At 51.0% G+C, this 17,628-nt stretch overlaps 8 protein-coding genes across 8 annotated transcripts; 4 read left to right on the forward strand and 4 right to left on the reverse strand.

Moving 5' to 3' along the window:
* Positions 1–1,353, forward strand: BDP55DRAFT_661334 (acyl-coenzyme A:6-aminopenicillanic acid acyl-transferase-domain-containing protein). The gene is made up of 2 exons (XM_060574718.1): positions 1–103; positions 165–1,353. Exons 1-2 carry the CDS (start codon positions 68–70, stop codon positions 1,221–1,223), a joined length of 1,095 nt encoding a protein of 364 aa, XP_060430494.1. The 5' UTR covers positions 1–67; the 3' UTR covers positions 1,224–1,353.
* Positions 1,354–1,779: 426 nt separating this feature from the next.
* BDP55DRAFT_661335 (uncharacterized protein) lies at positions 1,780–2,469 on the reverse strand. Its single transcript, XM_060574719.1, has 2 exons — positions 2,418–2,469; positions 1,780–2,370 (listed from the first exon to the last, which is right to left on the reverse strand). Coding segments are annotated over exons 1-2 (297 nt in total). The 5' UTR covers positions 2,419–2,469; the 3' UTR covers positions 1,780–2,074.
* Positions 2,470–6,412: 3,943 nt separating this feature from the next.
* BDP55DRAFT_741755 (uncharacterized protein) lies at positions 6,413–8,217 on the forward strand (the record flags this gene model as incomplete). Its single annotated transcript, XM_060580447.1, has 3 exons — positions 6,413–6,550; positions 6,611–7,034; positions 7,102–8,217. 3 exons carry the CDS (start codon positions 6,413–6,415, stop codon positions 8,097–8,099), a joined length of 1,560 nt encoding a protein of 519 aa, XP_060430496.1. The 3' UTR covers positions 8,100–8,217.
* BDP55DRAFT_741757 (amidase signature domain-containing protein) lies at positions 7,742–10,937 on the reverse strand (the record flags this gene model as incomplete). Its single annotated transcript, XM_060580448.1, has 6 exons — positions 7,742–8,291; positions 8,354–8,428; positions 8,499–8,634; positions 8,687–8,786; positions 9,187–9,238; positions 9,285–10,937. 6 exons carry the CDS (start codon positions 10,935–10,937, stop codon positions 8,184–8,186), a joined length of 2,124 nt encoding a protein of 707 aa, XP_060430497.1. The 3' UTR covers positions 7,742–8,183.
* Positions 10,938–11,722: 785 nt separating this feature from the next.
* Positions 11,723–13,783, forward strand: BDP55DRAFT_580854 (zinc carboxypeptidase). Its single transcript, XM_060570817.1, has 2 exons — positions 11,723–11,968; positions 12,019–13,783. The coding sequence occupies exons 1-2, from the start codon at positions 11,868–11,870 to the stop codon at positions 13,355–13,357; spliced, it is 1,440 nt and encodes a 479-aa protein (XP_060430498.1). The 5' UTR covers positions 11,723–11,867; the 3' UTR covers positions 13,358–13,783.
* Positions 13,784–13,901: 118 nt separating this feature from the next.
* On the reverse strand, positions 13,902–14,643 carry BDP55DRAFT_727824 (uncharacterized protein; the record flags this gene model as incomplete). Its single annotated transcript, XM_060579352.1, has 2 exons — positions 13,902–14,330; positions 14,416–14,643. 2 exons carry the CDS (start codon positions 14,641–14,643, stop codon positions 13,902–13,904), a joined length of 657 nt encoding a protein of 218 aa, XP_060430499.1.
* Positions 14,644–14,679: 36 nt separating this feature from the next.
* On the reverse strand, positions 14,680–15,147 carry BDP55DRAFT_727825 (uncharacterized protein; the record flags this gene model as incomplete). Its single annotated transcript, XM_060579353.1, has 1 exon — positions 14,680–15,147. One exon carries the CDS (start codon positions 15,145–15,147, stop codon positions 14,680–14,682), a length of 468 nt encoding a protein of 155 aa, XP_060430500.1.
* Positions 15,148–16,256: 1,109 nt separating this feature from the next.
* On the forward strand, positions 16,257–17,608 carry BDP55DRAFT_661342 (short-chain dehydrogenase). Its single transcript, XM_060574720.1, has 4 exons — positions 16,257–16,409; positions 16,464–17,074; positions 17,129–17,204; positions 17,260–17,608. Exons 1-4 carry the CDS (start codon positions 16,364–16,366, stop codon positions 17,436–17,438), a joined length of 912 nt encoding a protein of 303 aa, XP_060430501.1. The 5' UTR covers positions 16,257–16,363; the 3' UTR covers positions 17,439–17,608.
* Positions 17,609–17,628: the final 20 nt, after the last annotated feature.

Below are 17,628 nucleotides of genomic sequence, written 5' to 3' on the forward strand. Positions count from 1 at the left end.
CGTCTGCTGAGATTACATGCTTCTTTCCAATTAGCGACATCAGAGTGACGAGTGATTTTCTGCGAAGATGATTGAAATAACTGTGGCTGGAACTCATCGAGAGGTAAGTGATATTTCCGACTGCTTCTTATGTGCCTTAGAAGCTTATCTTTGTATCAACGCAGATCGGCCTGGCAGTAGGTCAACAGGCCGCAAAGCAAGTTGCCGGGTCCGTCGAATTCTATCGTTATTTTTTCAAAGCTTTCAGTGGCTTGGAATGGTCTACAGTACAGGAGAAGACCCTGGAATTCATGCCACACCTCAAAGCCAAGTTTCCCTCATACTTTGAAGAGATTGAGGGGGTTGCGGAAGGTGCTGCGGTTGATGTTCTTGATGTCGTTACATTGAACATACGGAGCGAGGTCGCCTTTGGCCTTTTTGAAGCGGAATCAAAACAAGACACGTCAGGCGCAGCGGCAGAAATGGCGGTAGACGGATGCACTGCATTAGGCTGGAAGACCCCTGGAGGATCAACATTCCTGTCACAGAATTGGGACTGGAAGAAGGAGCAGAAGCCAAATCTGATCATTGTTCGCGCTAGGCCACAGAATGCGGACGGCATCAGTCTGCCTGCTTTTCAGATGATCACCGAAGCAGGTATCATCGGGAAGATTGGATTCAACGCACACGGTGTAGGATGTCTGCTCAACGGCATCCGCGCCAAGGGCGTCAATTCAGAAGGCATGCCAACCCACTTCGCTCTCAGGACTATTCTGGAGTCCAGGTCAAAGAGAGAGGCCTTGGAAAAGATCGAGAGCGTTGGGTTAGCCGGAAGTAGTCATATCCTTCTTGGCGACAGCTCTGGCCCCACAGGCCTCGAGTGTACTAGCATTGGATTCAAGGAGCTTCCGGCTGACGACAATGGCCGTGTTATTCATGCTAATAACCTGATTTTGGAACACGAGGGCGTCTTTGAGCCGCTCTGGCTTGAAGATTCCCCGAAACGTACCGCCCGTATGAAGGAGCTTGCAACCCCGTATGTCGGCGAGAGCGCCGGCTTCGTGACCTTGCTAGAATTATTCAAGGATGAACAAAACTTCCCGGCGTCTATCAATCGGAAGCAGATTGGGAAGAATGACTCTGGTACCCTTTTCAATGTGGTATTTAATTTGACTGAACGAAGGGGTGTCATTTCCGTAGGTCGAACAACAGAGATTGAGGAGCAGATCGAACTTGGATTTTGATATCCTCATGCAGAAATTACGAACTGGATGATAGTCTCTCTACTCAGTATGCCTGGAAGTTGCTACGGATCACTACCATGTCCATAGGGAATCGAAATAGAATCTCGTGATACATTGGATAACTCTAGAGAAGTGATCGTGATTTCTGATTGCATACCTTAGTTGAACAAGATGCTGTATTTGCCATCAAAACCACAATAGCCTGAAGTTAGGCAACAAGAAATTTGGCACAACTCCGAATAAGTGAGTTCTACAGATGAGGATACAGGTCCCTTATCGATGACCATAGATTTCGTAATTTGATATGTTCTCAATTGGGACTCAGGGCGCATCACGTTTGAGAATGGAATTTCTTAGGCATTTCGGTCTCCAGGAATCTGAAGTATTATGTCCAATGAGAGTACCGTCTTGATCTCATACTTCATGCTATCTGCTGACCGAACATATACCCAGGATATGGGTGAAAAGGTGCCCGAGATCTAATCACATCATGGTGTAGAGTCTTTCGGAGCCAATGTACGTTCCGAATGAACTAAGCCTTGAATCGTTCAGCCTCCGAGCCTGAACCGAAGTGAATGTGAACTGCTAATCGAAGGCTCCGCAGTTTGTAGCGATATGCTCTCATGTTGGTAAGCGTTGAAGTAGAAAAGAGCAGAGCATCATTATGCAACTACTAGTAACTAAAGAGACAAGCATCCTCACCTTCCACTCCACTCTCCCATCTGTCACAAACCCATGATCACAGCCTAAATGATCCTGGTCTCGGAGTCTCCTAATTGCACCATGCCAGTCTCACACCCTGCCCGGACTATCAAAACGCATTGTTGACGCGTGGTATCACCCTGTCAGTATCAACGTCTGCAATTCCATCTGACGTTCACATTTGCGCTGCGCCCATTCGAAGAAACTTGAATGCGAGACTGCCTCTGAAGAGATCTGGGCGGGTCGCCACGGAAGTCGCAGGCCTGTCGCACAGAGTTGCCTCCCTTCGAGTTCCCGCCAGCGTTGCGACACTGTTGCCGTGCTTGCTTGGCGAAGCTTGAGTCGAAACGGCTGTCAAAGTTGGATCGTGGTTCAACGACACAGGTGCTCGCGGAGACGCTGGCAGCTCCTAAGAGAAAGAACCACAACAGGAAATTGAAGTTCACTATCGCAGCATTAGTAAGAGACTAAATCAAGCTTGGTGGACCATACTTTTGGCTTCGTTGAGAAGGATTCAATGGAATTTCAAGTAGGTTGGGATATCTAGTTGGGGTCGAAGACATGCCATATAATGGCACCTGGAAAAGGAGAGGAGCAACGGTAATTTATACTTGCATTACCTTAGTCGACAGCCAGTCGACAGCCAGTTTATCATGCTTTCCTTGGCAAGGACTACGTGAAAAGCAAAAGTGCGCGTCTGGTCATGCTTGATCTAAAGCCAGCTATCCATCATCACGCCTTCCAAGAGTTGTTTCCACCTGGCCCCGAGTGGTCTTCACGGGCTCTCCAGTAATCAGATCCTTGAGACAGGATTGGCCATCTTGATCGGTTTCGCATTCGAGACGGCGGGATGGGTAAAGCTTAACCATACCGCCAACCCGGAAGCTTAGCCTTTACGGCGTGGACAGTAACTTCTTGCCAAGCCGCTATTAGTTAATGGCCACAATCTGTGACACCCGCGAGGAGGGCATTCTCGTTGAGCGAGGCTATTGGGTAACCGACACTTCATCGCCCCAGGCCTAAATGGGAAGGCGGAAGAGAGAAATAAGCTTGGTAAAGTGTAATGTTTTGTCGCAGTATCGCGACAAGATTCCTTTGGAGTTTTCTTCGCGTTTGAAGTGAACGGCACCATTGCTGCAACCGTGGATGCTGTCGCCGTAACATTGTCTGAGATGTATCAAATTGCACCGGCGGGAGACTTCGGTATCGTGGTCTAGAGAAAGTTCCAATGCTCCCACGCGCTACCAGCAAGGAACACCTCGAAGTCGTCGAAACGTGAAGGCCATGGTAGTGCTTCTGTTCACGGCTTGCTCGGATCGTCGAGGAAGGTTGTTCATGCCCTTGCTGTGATGCGGGAAGCATTGGGCCTTCACGCGGCCAGACCATGTAATACTCGAAGCCCGGGTCGGGCTCTTGGCAGCTGAGGCTCAGTCCATGGGCTTAGACTTGACTGGCATTCAATTGGTGATCTACGAACCATAAGAGGGCAATATACACCGCGATGGTGTGGTGACGCGCTTGCAAGCGCCACGGGACCCTCCGGATCGACAGTCAAGATCGGAGAAAAAACTCTCGGTTGGCTCGTTTCCAGCATGCCCTCCCGGCTCAACCAGTTCCGTCGATGGTCCGGCCGTAGTGCGACTGAGGCTGGAGCCACGCCTGTGAACCTTGATCTTGAGATGTCCTAGCTTCCAAGGACGGGACGAATGCCAACGGCCAAAAAATGCTCTGGCAGAGGCCGAGCGGGAAGTTCGATGCGGGTTGGCATCTCGACAGTGTCGATCAACGGCCGGCCGGTGCGCCTCGAAACAAACCCACGTCAAACTAGGCGCTTCCTGGGAAGCACACATTTAAAGTTCCAGATGGCGGGGCTTGCGCGCTTCAACGATAAACGCAACCTCGTGCACTTATCTGCCCTCGTGGTCGTGATCGGCAGTGCTTGCTGCGACCGAAAACTCGGATGAGATGAGATGGTGGAAAAGCGTAGACGGTGCTGTGAGATTAGCTTATAGGTTTTTGCCCTTTAGCCCCGGCTTGAGTTGCCGTCACTGGATTCAGGGTCCAATTATAGAGCATCCCGACTACGAGACCATCGTGATGTCACGCAAGCTTTATCCTCTCCTATCCGGCGGGCACGACGGATTGGGTCGTGAGTTCTCTTGGCAGACAGGAGAGTTCCAAAGCCACAAACACTCTGTCTCGGGGACTGAGGCATAGTGCTCTGAGGGAAGTTCCACAACACGACAGCTTCTCCGCTTCGTGCACGCAGGAGCACGACTCATACGAATTTTACATGAGGCCATAACCAGATTCGAACTGCGTGGTTTCAAATAATTAAATCATACCGATCTTGGCGATAACTCAATGAAAATGAAGCGGATACAGACTGATGGTTCGCAACGACCTTCCTGAGATATCGAGCCTTTCCTCTTAGGAACGCCCAACCTACTTACTCTTCTTCATCATCGTTGTCATCATCAACTCTCAGATTCCGAGTCCTGAATAACATGAATTTGGTAACACTATGTAGATCAGGTCTTCGTCCAGGCAATATGACACACTCTGGATCTCTTCTAAAAAAGGAGACGAGCTAGCAACTGACTGACCTGAGCGGACTACAGAAGACAAACTTGCCTGTATATTGGTCCACGCTGGTTTCCCAATTCATGACCACTAGCTGGATTCCAGAGAAAATAGAAGAGCCTGGGAGATGGGTGGGAGTCCCGCATCTAACATGGTTTATAACTTGATGAGGCGTTTGAACAGGTCTCACCATGTTATGCTCACTAGTAGCTATAGCCTCCATGTTTTTTCACTTGAAGTGGAGCTGTACCCAGTTCTTACCACCCAAATGTGATTAAGATAACATGTAACAAAACAACAGCTGCTCACTGGCTGTACGATCTCAATAAGATTCATAGTGCACGACGACAAACAGTACACGAGGTCGAACAGAGCGACGATTTTCAAAGCGACATTATGCATGAGCGTTCTTGATCTCACATGCACCCTTCCTAATGTTTCAGGGAAACCCACGAGGCGAAGGTTCTGGTGCCGATCGCACTACTGTACCCTTTCACCTCTATTTTCGTATCCGGGTAACTTCACGATCGATTGGCATGCGTTCATCATGAGGAAACATACACTCACTTTGCAGGTCTCCACTGGCACTTTCATCTATATCATGTGAACAACGTCCACTATTTACAACTTGTACGAAACCTACTCTTACAGCGGTTACAGTGGTTTGGAATCCAGTGTATCTGAATTTCTGAACCCATTACGGCGGCTTGCCTGATTCCTTTCATTCAACATGGGAGTCGTCAGTTGACGCGGCTCACACTAGTCAAAGAGACACAAGAGCAGCCGATGATGCGGCGGAAGAAATAATGAAGTAGCAGAAACAGGTTGCTCCGCCTTCAATTACCAGAGGTAGTCAAAAATTAGAGTAGGCCGCTAAAGCTAACCGGATGGAGGAAGCAAAGCCACGCGGGGCAATGCTCAAGCTCCATGCCGCTCTAATCCCCGTGGTGGGGACGCGGAAAGCCCCCTTTACCGCATGTCCGCGCCCTGCGTTGATTAGTGAACAGCACGATCTGACTATGTTTCAACTCTCTCTCTGTATCTCGTAGTCAGAGTCTTTGGTACTCTCGAAGTAGGTGTATCATCTTGGGCCCCCTTCCCCATTACGAGCGAAGGGGCACTGGTGTTCTTCTCAGCGCTGGGCAGACCGACACTGTTGTGAACCTGTGTCCAAGCTGCATTGCGTACGACTGGTACACGTGAATGAGAGTTCGAACGTTCTTCTTGGTAAGCTTCTTGAATACCAAGATGCCCATAGGCCCCTCATGAAAGGTTAGCAATGGTTACGTAGGCATCTTGTTAAAAGACGAGAAGACCATCATTCTCAAGGCTCAAGCCCTTCACCACTCTCGAACAAGGCATTGATGAGTAGGTGTGGTCTAGATCCGAAGAATCACTGCAGACCACGGAATCCGTCAAACTTGCGATAGACTCCGTGACAGATTTCTCACGTACACCGAATACGCGAGCAACAATATTGAAGTCGCTAACCTTCAACCTTCAGCGTAAAAATGTCAAAACTTTGCCCCTGAAAATAGGACCGTGTAATCAAGAAAATGCTACCATCACTGTTCCGACCAATAGCAGCTTCCTTTGGGATACTCCAACAGTGGAAGACAAGCCTAGCCGAAGCGCTTAGCTTGGGCTTAAGACTTTAAAGATATTAACTTGGCAAACTTTAACTAGGGCCCAACTATTGACATCCTGTCCCGGTAAGCCCGATTAAAACCCCGTGTTCCTTTGCTACAATGCCGTCCGGTATCCTCGCTAGAGGAAAGTCCGGAGTGATTGCTTGTCATGGAAGGGCAACAAGTAGTACAAAGATGGCAGGCTTCCGACAGCTTATGAGTTGATAAGGCAAACTTGACCAACCACCGTAACAGCGCCCAACACTTGAGCCAGTCATGTTACTATCACCACAGTCCCTTTCGTTTCTCTTTATTGGAACGGCGTTCAAGTTAGCCGCCGGTTCCTCGGACGCTGCTGGCCACCCATATCTCGAATGGCGTTCATCTGCCAGCTCCGCTAGTTGCTCGGTCACGGTAGGTCAACCTTCTCATGGGGTCTTGAACCAGGAGAACTCATACTTACTAAAGTGACAGTGCGAAAAGCTCGCCACCAAGTTCCCTGACCAGGTCAACCTCGGTGCAACCAACGGTACAGACTATGTGGCGTCCCGGGAAGGCTTCTGGTCTACTATCCAAGGCGACGTATCTCCCTCCTGCTTCTTTCGGCCTCTCGATGCCACTGAGGTCTCAGTCGCCCTGAAAGATGTTCAGAGGACAGGCTGTCAGTTTGCAGTCAAGAGTGGAGGTCACTACTCTTACACAGCTTCGACAATTGAGGGAGGTCTTGTGATCGATCTAATTCGGCTGAATGGTATTACACTGAGCGAAGACAACAGCTCAGCGATCGTAGAGCCTGGAAATACTTGGGCTTCCACATATGAGAGCCTTCAAAAGTCCGGGGTGACCATCCCTGGCGGTCGCATGTTTGGTGTAGGCGTCGGTGGACTCACCCTTGGTGGTAAGTCATCTCCCACATCCGACTTCCTGGCTCAACGTCAATGAGAACCTTATTAACACGAATCCAGGTGGCGTTTCTTGGCTCAGCAATCGCTATGGATGGACTTGTGACAACGTCATCGAGTTCGAGATCGTCTTGGCTAGCGGTGAAATTGTGACTGCATCCACAACATCAAATCCAGACCTCTACTGGGCTCTTCGAGGAGGTGGCAGCAACTTCGGTGTCGTCACCAAGTTCAAGTTCAATACATTCCAACAGGAAAAGATGTGGTACGCGAAGCTCCGTTACAACGCCACGGAAAATAACACGGCCAACGCAGCTTTCGCGGACTGGGGCACAGTGCAGTCCCCCAAGGATTTGAGCAACGCGGCAGTCTTGTCCTGGAATGCACAAGCGAACGGCACTCCCATCGGAGTCGCAATCTTAGTGCACCAGAAGACGTTTGACAACACCACTCACCCTCCCGTCGTTGACAAGTTCTACGACTCCAAGCCATCAGCCGTCGAACCGACTAATGTCTTCCACGCAGATATTGCCGAGAACCTCCTGTTCCCCGCCAGTGTCTTGCGAAGTTCTCTGTGGACCACTTCCTTCGTCCTCGACGCTGACTTACTGCAAGTCGTGTTCGAGATCTGGAATGAAGAAGCCAGCGCGCTTGCTTCCATCTCCATCCAGCAAATCCAGATCCAGGCCATCACCAAGTCTCAGCTCGAATTAATGCAGCGAAACGGCGGCAATACCCACGGACTTGGAGGACAGCCGAGGCCTCTTGGATTTGTCAACCTATGGTCGAGGTGGCAAAATGCGAAAGACGACGATGCCATTTACAGAGCCCAGCAGCGTATGGAAGAGAGAATCAACAAGGTGGCAGATGAGATGGGCCTTGCTTCGGGCTATAAGTACACAAACTACGCCAGCCAGTTCCAGGACCCGTTTGCTGGTTATGGTCAGGATAACAAGGACCGCTTGAGATCAATCTCTCAGAAGTATGATCCGACGGGCGTGTTCCAGGAACTCTCCCCTGGTGGTTTCAAGGTCACCAAAGGTGCTCCACAGATCCTCTAAGTGTGGTGGCAAGAGTGGTCTCTTGCGTAAACGATGTTTGTCTATAATTCAAGTTCGCTTGCCAGTTTCGCTTTTTCTGCTGATTTACAACTTGGACTTTGTTTCCTCCTCACGGCCCTTCAAGTTCGGGTGGGGGACTCTGACGGGCCGGGTGACGGCGTAGAAAGCAAGGCCTTCTGACTTGGTAGAGAACTAGAGAGAGAATAGACCGTGAGATTTGAATCCATCGAGATGATAGTGGAATATCAGCTTACCTTGACCTTGGATCCGACGTGGAAGAAAGCAAAGTCTCCAGGGACTAGATGGTGGGTGATTCCGGTGGCCTCATCCTGACAAAGTCGCGCTAATCAGCACTGTCTCTTGTGCCCAAGGGCTTCTCACAGTTACAAAGTGACTTACCAAGATATCGATCTGACCATTGAGAACGTACTTGGTCTCCTCGAAGTTGTAGTGTGCGGGACGGGCGGGTCCTGCCACAATCTTGTAGAACCCGGAGGTGAAGTGGGCAGGTGAGTCTGTTGTCTTTGTTCGGATTCTAGTGTCGCTTTAGCAATTTCCTTCCACTTTATAGACCCAAGATTTCTTACGAATGGAAATCGGCAACGGTTGCGTTCTCGCCCTCCGGAAGGGGGATATACTCATGGCCGGCGCCCTTGATAACGGTGAGAGGGACTAGGTTTCCAGACACTGATAAGACAAAGGTCAGATTCACGTATTTTCGAATCTCAAGAATGTGCAACAAAACTCACTTTTCAGAATTGGTTTCAAGTTGTAATTTGAATCACAAAGGTTTGGATTCCATGATTTGACGATAGAAGTTCATTGATATAAGACATCTGGATCGTAGATCGGGTGCGCTGCCGACAAGGTCTCGGAGCTTTCTCGGAGTGCGGGGAACCACTGTGATGCGATCGGAATCCGACCCGGAGGGCCTGCATTCAGGGCCGGTTAGATACCCGCCGCCGTAAATCGGTGCGCGGGGTTCCGGTAAAGTCCCGAACATTGATCAGTGATGCAATGTGGCTTGCTTGCTTGAAGACACAATGGTGAGGAGTTATGCCGTCATGGGGATTGATGAACGCCGTACTATGGTAGCTCAATCTAGACCAAAACCTGGCATCATCGTTGACTGTGAATCTCTGTTAAGAAGCAATTTCTATATCACAGCTCTAGCCTTGCTTCTACCCCAGCTCTGAGTTTGACTATGTCCTCTAGGTCGGTTTTGGGCTGGATGTAAGGCTTAATGGCCTTCCGAGCCTGAACCTTCTGCTCAAAGGCATACGCGATGCTAATCAGTGTTTCTTCACTGAACGGAGCCCCCGCAAAACCAATGCCAAAAGGCAAGTTGGGGGCAACGGCATTGAGAGTCCCAGTCTTGTCTTTGATAATGGCAGTGTTGTCCGGATGCCTTCCAAACGGAACCGATATCACCGGGGTGCCGGATATGGCAGCATTCATCACAACAAACGCCGTCGGTATTACTATCGCGTCTAGGGAATGGTTCTTGAGAGCTCCTGCGTATCCTTGGGGCCCAGTCAGATACAGAAGCCGGAGATGGACATCCCAAAATTCCGGATCTGTGTTACGTAGACCTTCTGCCAGGTTGTTGTCCCACGAGAGAGTGTTCTTCTCCGGCCACTGCTCTCGGGAGTCGTGCTGAGTCCAATCCCGGAGCTCACGAAGCGTGCTAACGTTATACGGGTTGTACTTCAATTGTCCGAAGTACCTTTCTATGGCAACGGCGAAATCTGCGTGTAAGCTCTTAGTGAGAAGCGGTGATATCTCCGTCATGTTGTATCCTGGTAGAACAATGTTGTCGATGATCTCTGCACCGGCGGACCTGAGAATGTCGACGGCCGAGTCGAATACCGTCACGGAGTAGTTGGAGGGAGGGGCGCCTCGGGAGTCGTGCAGGACATGGCGTGGGATTCCCAATCTCTTGCCCAACAGTCCTCCTTCCACGCATGCCGCGGCGTAGTCCGGGGTCTTCTGGAAAGGGAATGCCGACGTGTAGTTATCGTTGGGATCTGCCCCGGCGATGGCTCCCAGGAGATGAGCAGCATCTTTCACAGTCCGAGCAATTGGTCCAACAACATCTTGGTGCTCCGAAATTGGTACGACAAGGTACCGGGAGGTGAGACCAAGAGTGGGCTTGATACCTACGACGTTATTGACGTCACTGGGCAATAGAATTGAGCCGGCTGTCTCAGTCCCAAGAGACGCCCACGCGAGACCGACTGAAGACGCGACGCCGCTGCCCCCCGATGACCCCGATGGGTCTTGAAAGGGGTAATATGCGCCCAGGGTCTGACCGCCATACGTTGACCACCCATTGCTCGAATTGGAGCTCCGGCATTCGGCCCACTGCGACAGGTGTGCCTTGCCGAGCAGAATCGCCCCCGCTTCCCGGAGCTTGGCGGCGACGGTGCTGTCCTCGGAGACTCTAGCACCCAACAAAGCGTAAGAGCCGGCCGTGTTGTTCATTTTATCTGCCGTTGCAATGTTGTCCTTGATTAATACGGGGACGCCGTGTAGAGGCCCGAGGAGCGGTCCGCCTTGTCGGCGGATGAGGTCCAGAGTTTCGGCGATGGAGACGGCATCCGGGTTAATCTCGGTGACGGCGTTGAGGGTCGGTGTAGTCTCTTCTATGCGCGCGATGTAAGCGTTCACGAGGTCGACACTAGTGAAAATTTCACTATCCAAGCCGTGGCTGAGATCGTCGAGTGTAGCATCCAGGAGCGACGGGATCGCGCTGGCTGGTTCCCGTCCACATGGTGTCCATTCCGAAGCGGGCCAAATGAGGCAAATGGTTGCTTTGAGCAGTGAGGATGACAGCATGGTTGAAGCTTTGGGCTGTAGGCCGGTGCCAAGACGTGATACCAATGGCAAACAATCGTTGTGGTCTATTTGATACTCGTTGTGCGCCGGTGTTCATCAAGTAATTGAGTCGTTTGACTCATTGTCTGTAGCATTCACCGTTGAGGCCACTTGACTGTGTGGACCATAGAAAAACGGCGCAAGTTTGCAATCCTTAGTCAGTGGTCTTACGTGCATCGAACATACGTCACAAAAGTAAGCAGACCCTAGAAGGGAACTCAAAGATCCTTTGCTTCTGAGATCCGGAGGAGGCGTGGAATATCGGCAACCTCCGCAGAGCCTTACCAGCTAAGACTTCTGCAAAGATGTATCCCACGAAATAAGGATGAAAGCATTGAACCTGGTCTCGCAAATTCCGGCAGTCAACACCCCACCTCGGGAGCGGGAACACAATGAGGAGGTCCACGCGATCGGTTCTCGCCGCTGTTCGCAGCCGTGGAGGAAGGTGACATTGTGAATTCGTGCTAGACAAAGTTCCTTGAACGCGGTATTTCAGGCCATTTACCGCTTTACGTACGGGGCGCCGTTTGCTCTCATATAAATGATTCGAGCCACCTACCAAGATCAGAAGGACGCTATGCCTGTTGGGGCAGGTCGCATGAGCGATCCTCGAGCGTGCCGGGGGGATTTAAGCTTATGATTGGCCACGATGATAGCTAATTTTGTGGACATGGAGACATGGGGTAGATTTTAAGAGCGAGAACTGGTTTGTGAGTAGCCAGTTGCTTGAATGAGATGTTGTGGCCGAGCCGAGACAAAGCCAGCAGCTGTGGACATCATGGAAACGACTATGAAAGGAGACCGAATCCCCCGTCTCCTTAAGCACACTTGGCGACGGGCCGTTCCTCTCGCATCCTTCGCATCCTTCCGCTTCCCATCGTCTCGATCACCATGAAGTACTCTCTCATCGCGTCTCTGATCCTCCAGAGCACTGTCGTGCTCGGAGAGTTGCTCCCTGTATACCTGCAGGGACCCACGCCTGAGAGCTTCAGGTAACAACACCTCATCATCTCCTCTCAAGTTTGATACTGACTAAGTACAGGGACATTGTTCGCAATGACACTCTTGACTTTGGTTGCAGGGCAGTTGCCAAGCCCAGTGAGGATGGAAGCCACTACAAGCTCCACGCTTGGCTCACCGAGGAGCAGATTGACTATCTCTCCAAGGAATACGAGCTTGTGCCCGAGGTCTCTATCCACAGGAGAGACTTGAGCAAGAGAGCCAACGCACCCATCGGCACCGGCGACCGCTTCAGCGCGGGAACCATCTCCCCTGTCGGTCTCGGAACCCAGGCTTCAGGCACCACCATCTCCAGCATTATGAACGTTGCCGAGATCAAGTCGGCCTGCGACGCCCTCGTCAAGAACTACGGCATTGGATCCGTCACCCTGCCTTACAAGACTTTCAACGGCGCCACTGAGTACGCCTACTACGTCGGCGCCGGAACCGACAAGTCAAAGTACCACCTGTACTTCAGCGCCGCCGTCCATGCCCGCGAACGCGGTGGACCCGACAACATCATCTACTGGATCTCCGATTTGCTCGCCGCCAACAAGTCTGGCAGCGGCTTGACCTACGGCAAGAAGACCTACACCAACGCCCAGGTCAAGAGCGTCCTCGCCGCCGGTATCGTCTTCTTCCCACTCGTGAACGCCGATGGTGTCGCCTACGACCAGTCTTCCGGCTCTCTCTGGCGCAAGAACAGGAACACCAAGTCCGGCTCCAGCGGCAGCTCCATCGGTGTTGACATCAACCGCAACTTTGACTTCCTCTGGAACTTCAAGAAGTACTTTGACTCCTCCGAGGCGCCCGCCTCCACCTCACCCAGCTCTGAGGTGTTCTACGGCACCGCCGCCGAGTCCGAGCCCGAGACCAAGAACCTCGTCTCCGTTTACGACTCCTTCCCCAAGATCCGCTGGTTTATGGACATCCACTCCGCCGTCGGCGACCTCCTCTACAGCTGGGGTGACGACGACGACCAGACCACCACCACTACCATGAACTTCCTCAACTCCGCCTACGACGGCAAGCGCGGCCCCGTCGGCGACTCCGCTTACAAGGAATACATCCCCTCCACCGATCTCAGCAACATCAGAACCGTCGGTACAGCCATGGTCAACGCCATGAAGGCTGTCGGCGGCCGTGCCTACACCTCTATCCAGGCCGTTGGGTTGTACCCCACGTCCGGTGCCAGTGACGACTACTCCTTCTCCCGCTTCTGGGCCAAGCCCGGTGTTAACAAGGTCTACGGTTACACCTTGGAGTTCGGCCCCTCTGGTAACTTCTACCCGACCTCAGCTGAGTTCAACACCAACATTCTGGACACAAACGCTGGCTTCATGGATTACTCGCTGGCTGCCATTAGCGTTGGTCTTGAGTAGATGATGTGATGATCATCATGGAATTCTTCTTGTACATATTTTAAACACCATGATGTTGAGGCACAGGGGGTGCACGCACATACTGCATGAAAGCTGTTGTCTATGATTATTACGCACTTTAACGACTTGTAAGTCATGACCATGAATATTCTTGCTTTGAGAACTGAGATACGAGCGTCCGGACCGAGAAAACAACGGCCAATGTGACGTGTTGCTTTTGCAGAATGTGGATGAGTCAATCAAAGCCGTGGAAACAGTCAGCATGCGTTGATTGTCCACATAGTCTGCTGACCTCTTAATTCTTGGAAGGTGAGATGGCCAGCCTCTCGAACAGAAGTTTCCGTACACCAAAAGCTGGAAAGATTCACTTCATTAGCTGCTTACTGAATGTATCGTAGAACCCTGGAAATTGTGTGCTTTGTGAATAACGTAGGGGTTTTCCAAGATAATTTGATGTAGAGGGGGTCTTCAACGAGATCAACTAGACTATCTGCGGGTGTCCGCCGCAATTGGCCCTGTCTACTTCCCGCCCAACATACAAGTTCTACGCCAAGGGATTGAGAAGGTTAACCTCCTCCCATAGACCAACTCCAGTCATCTCCGGACCGCCATTGATAGATCCTACGGCGGGTCCTGTCCACCGTTCATAGATGGGAACTTCCAGAACGGTTAATTCTCGGGTGACTGTGGCATTGAGAATGCCTTCTTTTCCAAGATCCATGACAATGTTGAACGCGGAGGGAAAGTTCCCATCCCCAACAGGCGGGTACGGCCCGTCGACTGGGCGCACCTTGACAGCTCCCTCTTTGCAAGATGCGGTGATGATCTTTCCGTCTTTCGACGCGTATGAGCTGACAGTGTTGACTAACTCGTCGTCAATAAAGTCAAACCAGACGATAGAGTAGTCGCCAAGACGAGCATGGCCCCAATACCAGTCGATGAAACTCTCCACGAATGGCCTGTCACCCCAATCCTGTGTTCAACAATTGTCAGCATTCGAAAAGAGGGCTTTGCTCCAGTTGGGAATTGGAACAAGACGGTGAAATGCCTTGGCTCACCTTGTCATGGTACCCGTACCCAGTGTACTTGACTTGCTCACCGCCCACTATGAGATCAACAACCGCATCCGAATCCGGAACGGCGTTGGCCCAGCCAAAGTTCTTCGCAGTCTGGAGGTTTGATCGAAGTTCCTTAGGGCCACAGGGATAGTGAGGCGGCACCTTGGACTCAAATGTCACGGTGCCGTTGATCAGAGGACTTTCAATGGATACAACATAAGTCTTCATGTCCGGAGAGCTACTCCACGCCATTCCGGCCTCGTTCTAGCTACCAGATGAGCCACCCTCGTGTGCAGTAACGATAACAGCGTCTTTGGGTGCTTCAGTCGAGTAGGAAAACTTTGTGCTGTTCTCAAAAGTGCCCGTGATGTCCGTGTTCGCAGCAGTTGTTGGACTGCCACCCAGCAAGCCGGTTTCGAAAGCAAGGTTGAAGAGGATGGTAATTGAAGAGTTGTCAGTTGGTGAAACGACGTCGAAGTACCACCAGTCCCACACACTCTTGTTGTAGTCCGACATCCTGGCGCCGTCGAAACCAAAGTCGTCGGAGATGAAGGATGGAATGACACTGCCATTAAAAGCCTCCGGAGGGACATACTGAACATGAGTTGCCCGAGAGGATTGAACATGAGCTGCCTTCGGAGGTTTCGTTGAATGCGCTAGGATAGGCAGAATGGAGCCGAAGGCGACGAAACTCATACCAATCCAGCCCGCGTTCAGCTTTTGTCCAAACATGGTGGCCAAGTGAATATGCGGAAAACTTGAGAGGCGATAGTATTGGTAGAAGGAAAAGAGGTGAAGCTGGAGCCTCTCAATCTGTCATCGGGGCTTCTTTGATTCTTCTACTTCTCATAGATGATATCAGCTACCAGGTCTACGTCTTTGACATTTCTGGACTTCATAGTCCGCCGAGAGGACCATAATAGCAGCACCCCATCGTGACAACCCGTCTTGCCCTCAATCAAAGGCATTCCCATGCAGCAGGCTTTCCATCCGTAGCCTTGTCTCTCTTGGAAGTCATGGCTCGTATCCATAATTCAATGCGAGTGGCTCGGTTTGCTGCAAGGCATTGCTGTACTGTCAACAGACGTCGAGCTACTGAGGAGCGCTCTTTTCTATGCTTGATCAACCTGAGAAGTCTAGATTTCTGCTCAGCAAATTTTCACCGTCTATGGAGTACGGGTTGTCGCCGCTGGCTTCAAGGTGAGCTTATTCATATAGGAGTCCGAGTACTTGGATTCACCTTCGCATTCGTTTAGATCTGGCACCTCCTGTTGAGCGTTCTTGGCAGTCGTAGGAATCTAATGGCCTTGACCAAGCAGTCGTGACTCGCTGACAGCCAATGGGAAAGACGTACATCCAGCTTTACGGGGTTGAATAGAGGCTGTAATAGTGGCGCAGCTTGATAGAGTCCCCGGCATTTTGTGAATTATATTACTCTACGGCTTATGCAGCCCGAAAGGGTATGCCTGAACGCGAACATACTTTGACAAGGTGCCTTCCCAATTGACTGACTTTAGAAAACACCTTGACTAGTATCAGTTTGTAGGAAATCGCCATATTACAATACATGGGTGTTCTCAAACACCCAGATGATTTAGCGCCAAGTTGGCGAGGTTGTAATGATTGAGTAATAGTACAAGGATGACCAGTCAGCTCGAACCTAAGCAACTACAATCTTGAGCGGTGCTGCAAAAACTACTTTCCATAATTTAGGCTCTTTCGTCTTCCGGTAGGTCGGCAATCTCACAGGAGTGTTCCGGGAAACGCCACAAATGGCGCTACAAAATGGGGAAGTCCGACGTGCGATCTTAGCGCAAGGTGATATTGAGCTAAATTCACCTCAGCAACAGTGAAATAACAACCACTTCTTCAATTGCACTTGGGAAAATTGAAATCGTGCTGAAGTACGTCGCATATCTCGACCGTTGAGCCGAGAAAGACTCCACAAATGGCGTCCGAACCTCCGCAACCTTCGGCCGGCCCGCCGCGCAAGGGTATCCTATCCTTCATCCCAGGTCCATCACAATGCGGAGACTAATCAATCGCAGTTGACGTCTTTACCGGGGACGTCATCCATCACGACACGTACCCCGAGATTAACCCAGTTACGGCCTCCGACTGCACTGGGAAAGCAGTCCTCGTCACCGGAGCAAGCAAAGGACTCGGAAAGGCACTAGCAATTGGGTACGCCGAGGCAGGCGCATCACTCATTGCTGTCGCCGCTCGCTCAGATATCTCATCTACCGTCGCCTCCATCATCGAGGCTGCAAAGACCGCCGGACGAAATGAGCCAACAGTGTTGGCCCTCGAAATGGATGTGAGCAGTACGCCGAACGTGAAGGCGGCCGCGGAGCGATTGACGACTGAGTGGGGACGCCTAGATATTCTAGTCAACAACGCGGGCTACATGGCTCCCTTTAACTTGCTGCTAGATACCGACGATGATGAGTACATGAAGGCATGGGATGTGAACTACTGGGGCACGTATCGTGTGACCAAGGCGTTCCTGCCTTTGATGCTCAAGGGTGGCGACAAGACGATTGTCAACATGTCGTCGGTGGCGGCTCACTTCATGGGTGCCGGAGGGGGGGCTTATCACATTTCCAAATTTGCGCTGATAAGGTTCACCGAGTTTGTCCAGGATGAGTATGGTGACCAGGTAAAGTGATTGACTACCTTGGCTTTGAGACTATGAACTAAGCTTTTGTGGCAGGGCGTTCTAGCGTTTTCCATCCATCCTGGGGGCATACCAACCGAGTTGTCTTCGAATTTGCCAGAGAAGTTACAATGTAAGGGCTTCTCATACACTATAAGCCTCTCAACATTTTTCTTACTTTACTATAGTTCGAATGCGAGACACTCCAGAACTCGCAGCTCATTCCATCCCATATCTCACTAGTGTTAAGAGGGACTGGCTTGGAGGTAGGTGGCTTAGCTGTATGTGGGATATGCCAACGCTCGTGGGTATGGAGAAGAAGATAGTGGAAGGCAATCTTCTCAAATTTGAGTGTGCTGGTCTTTGATTTCCTCGCTCAAAATTGATTCATAGTGGACCTTGAGCCCGTTACATTATCTTGTGACCGCGGCACCTGTAGACAAATGGAAGATCATACATACATTGGTACTTCACGTCGTGCCTTTGAAGTGGTCCAGGTCATGAGGTCGTGGCAATAGAATCCATTGCTTGAGAAAACAGGCCAACTTCAGTATACC

This window comes from Colletotrichum godetiae, assembly GCF_030913485.1.
Source record: "Colletotrichum godetiae strain CBS 193.32 chromosome Unknown BDP55scaffold_17, whole genome shotgun sequence".
Taxonomy (NCBI): Eukaryota; Fungi; Ascomycota; class Sordariomycetes; order Glomerellales; family Glomerellaceae; genus Colletotrichum; species Colletotrichum godetiae.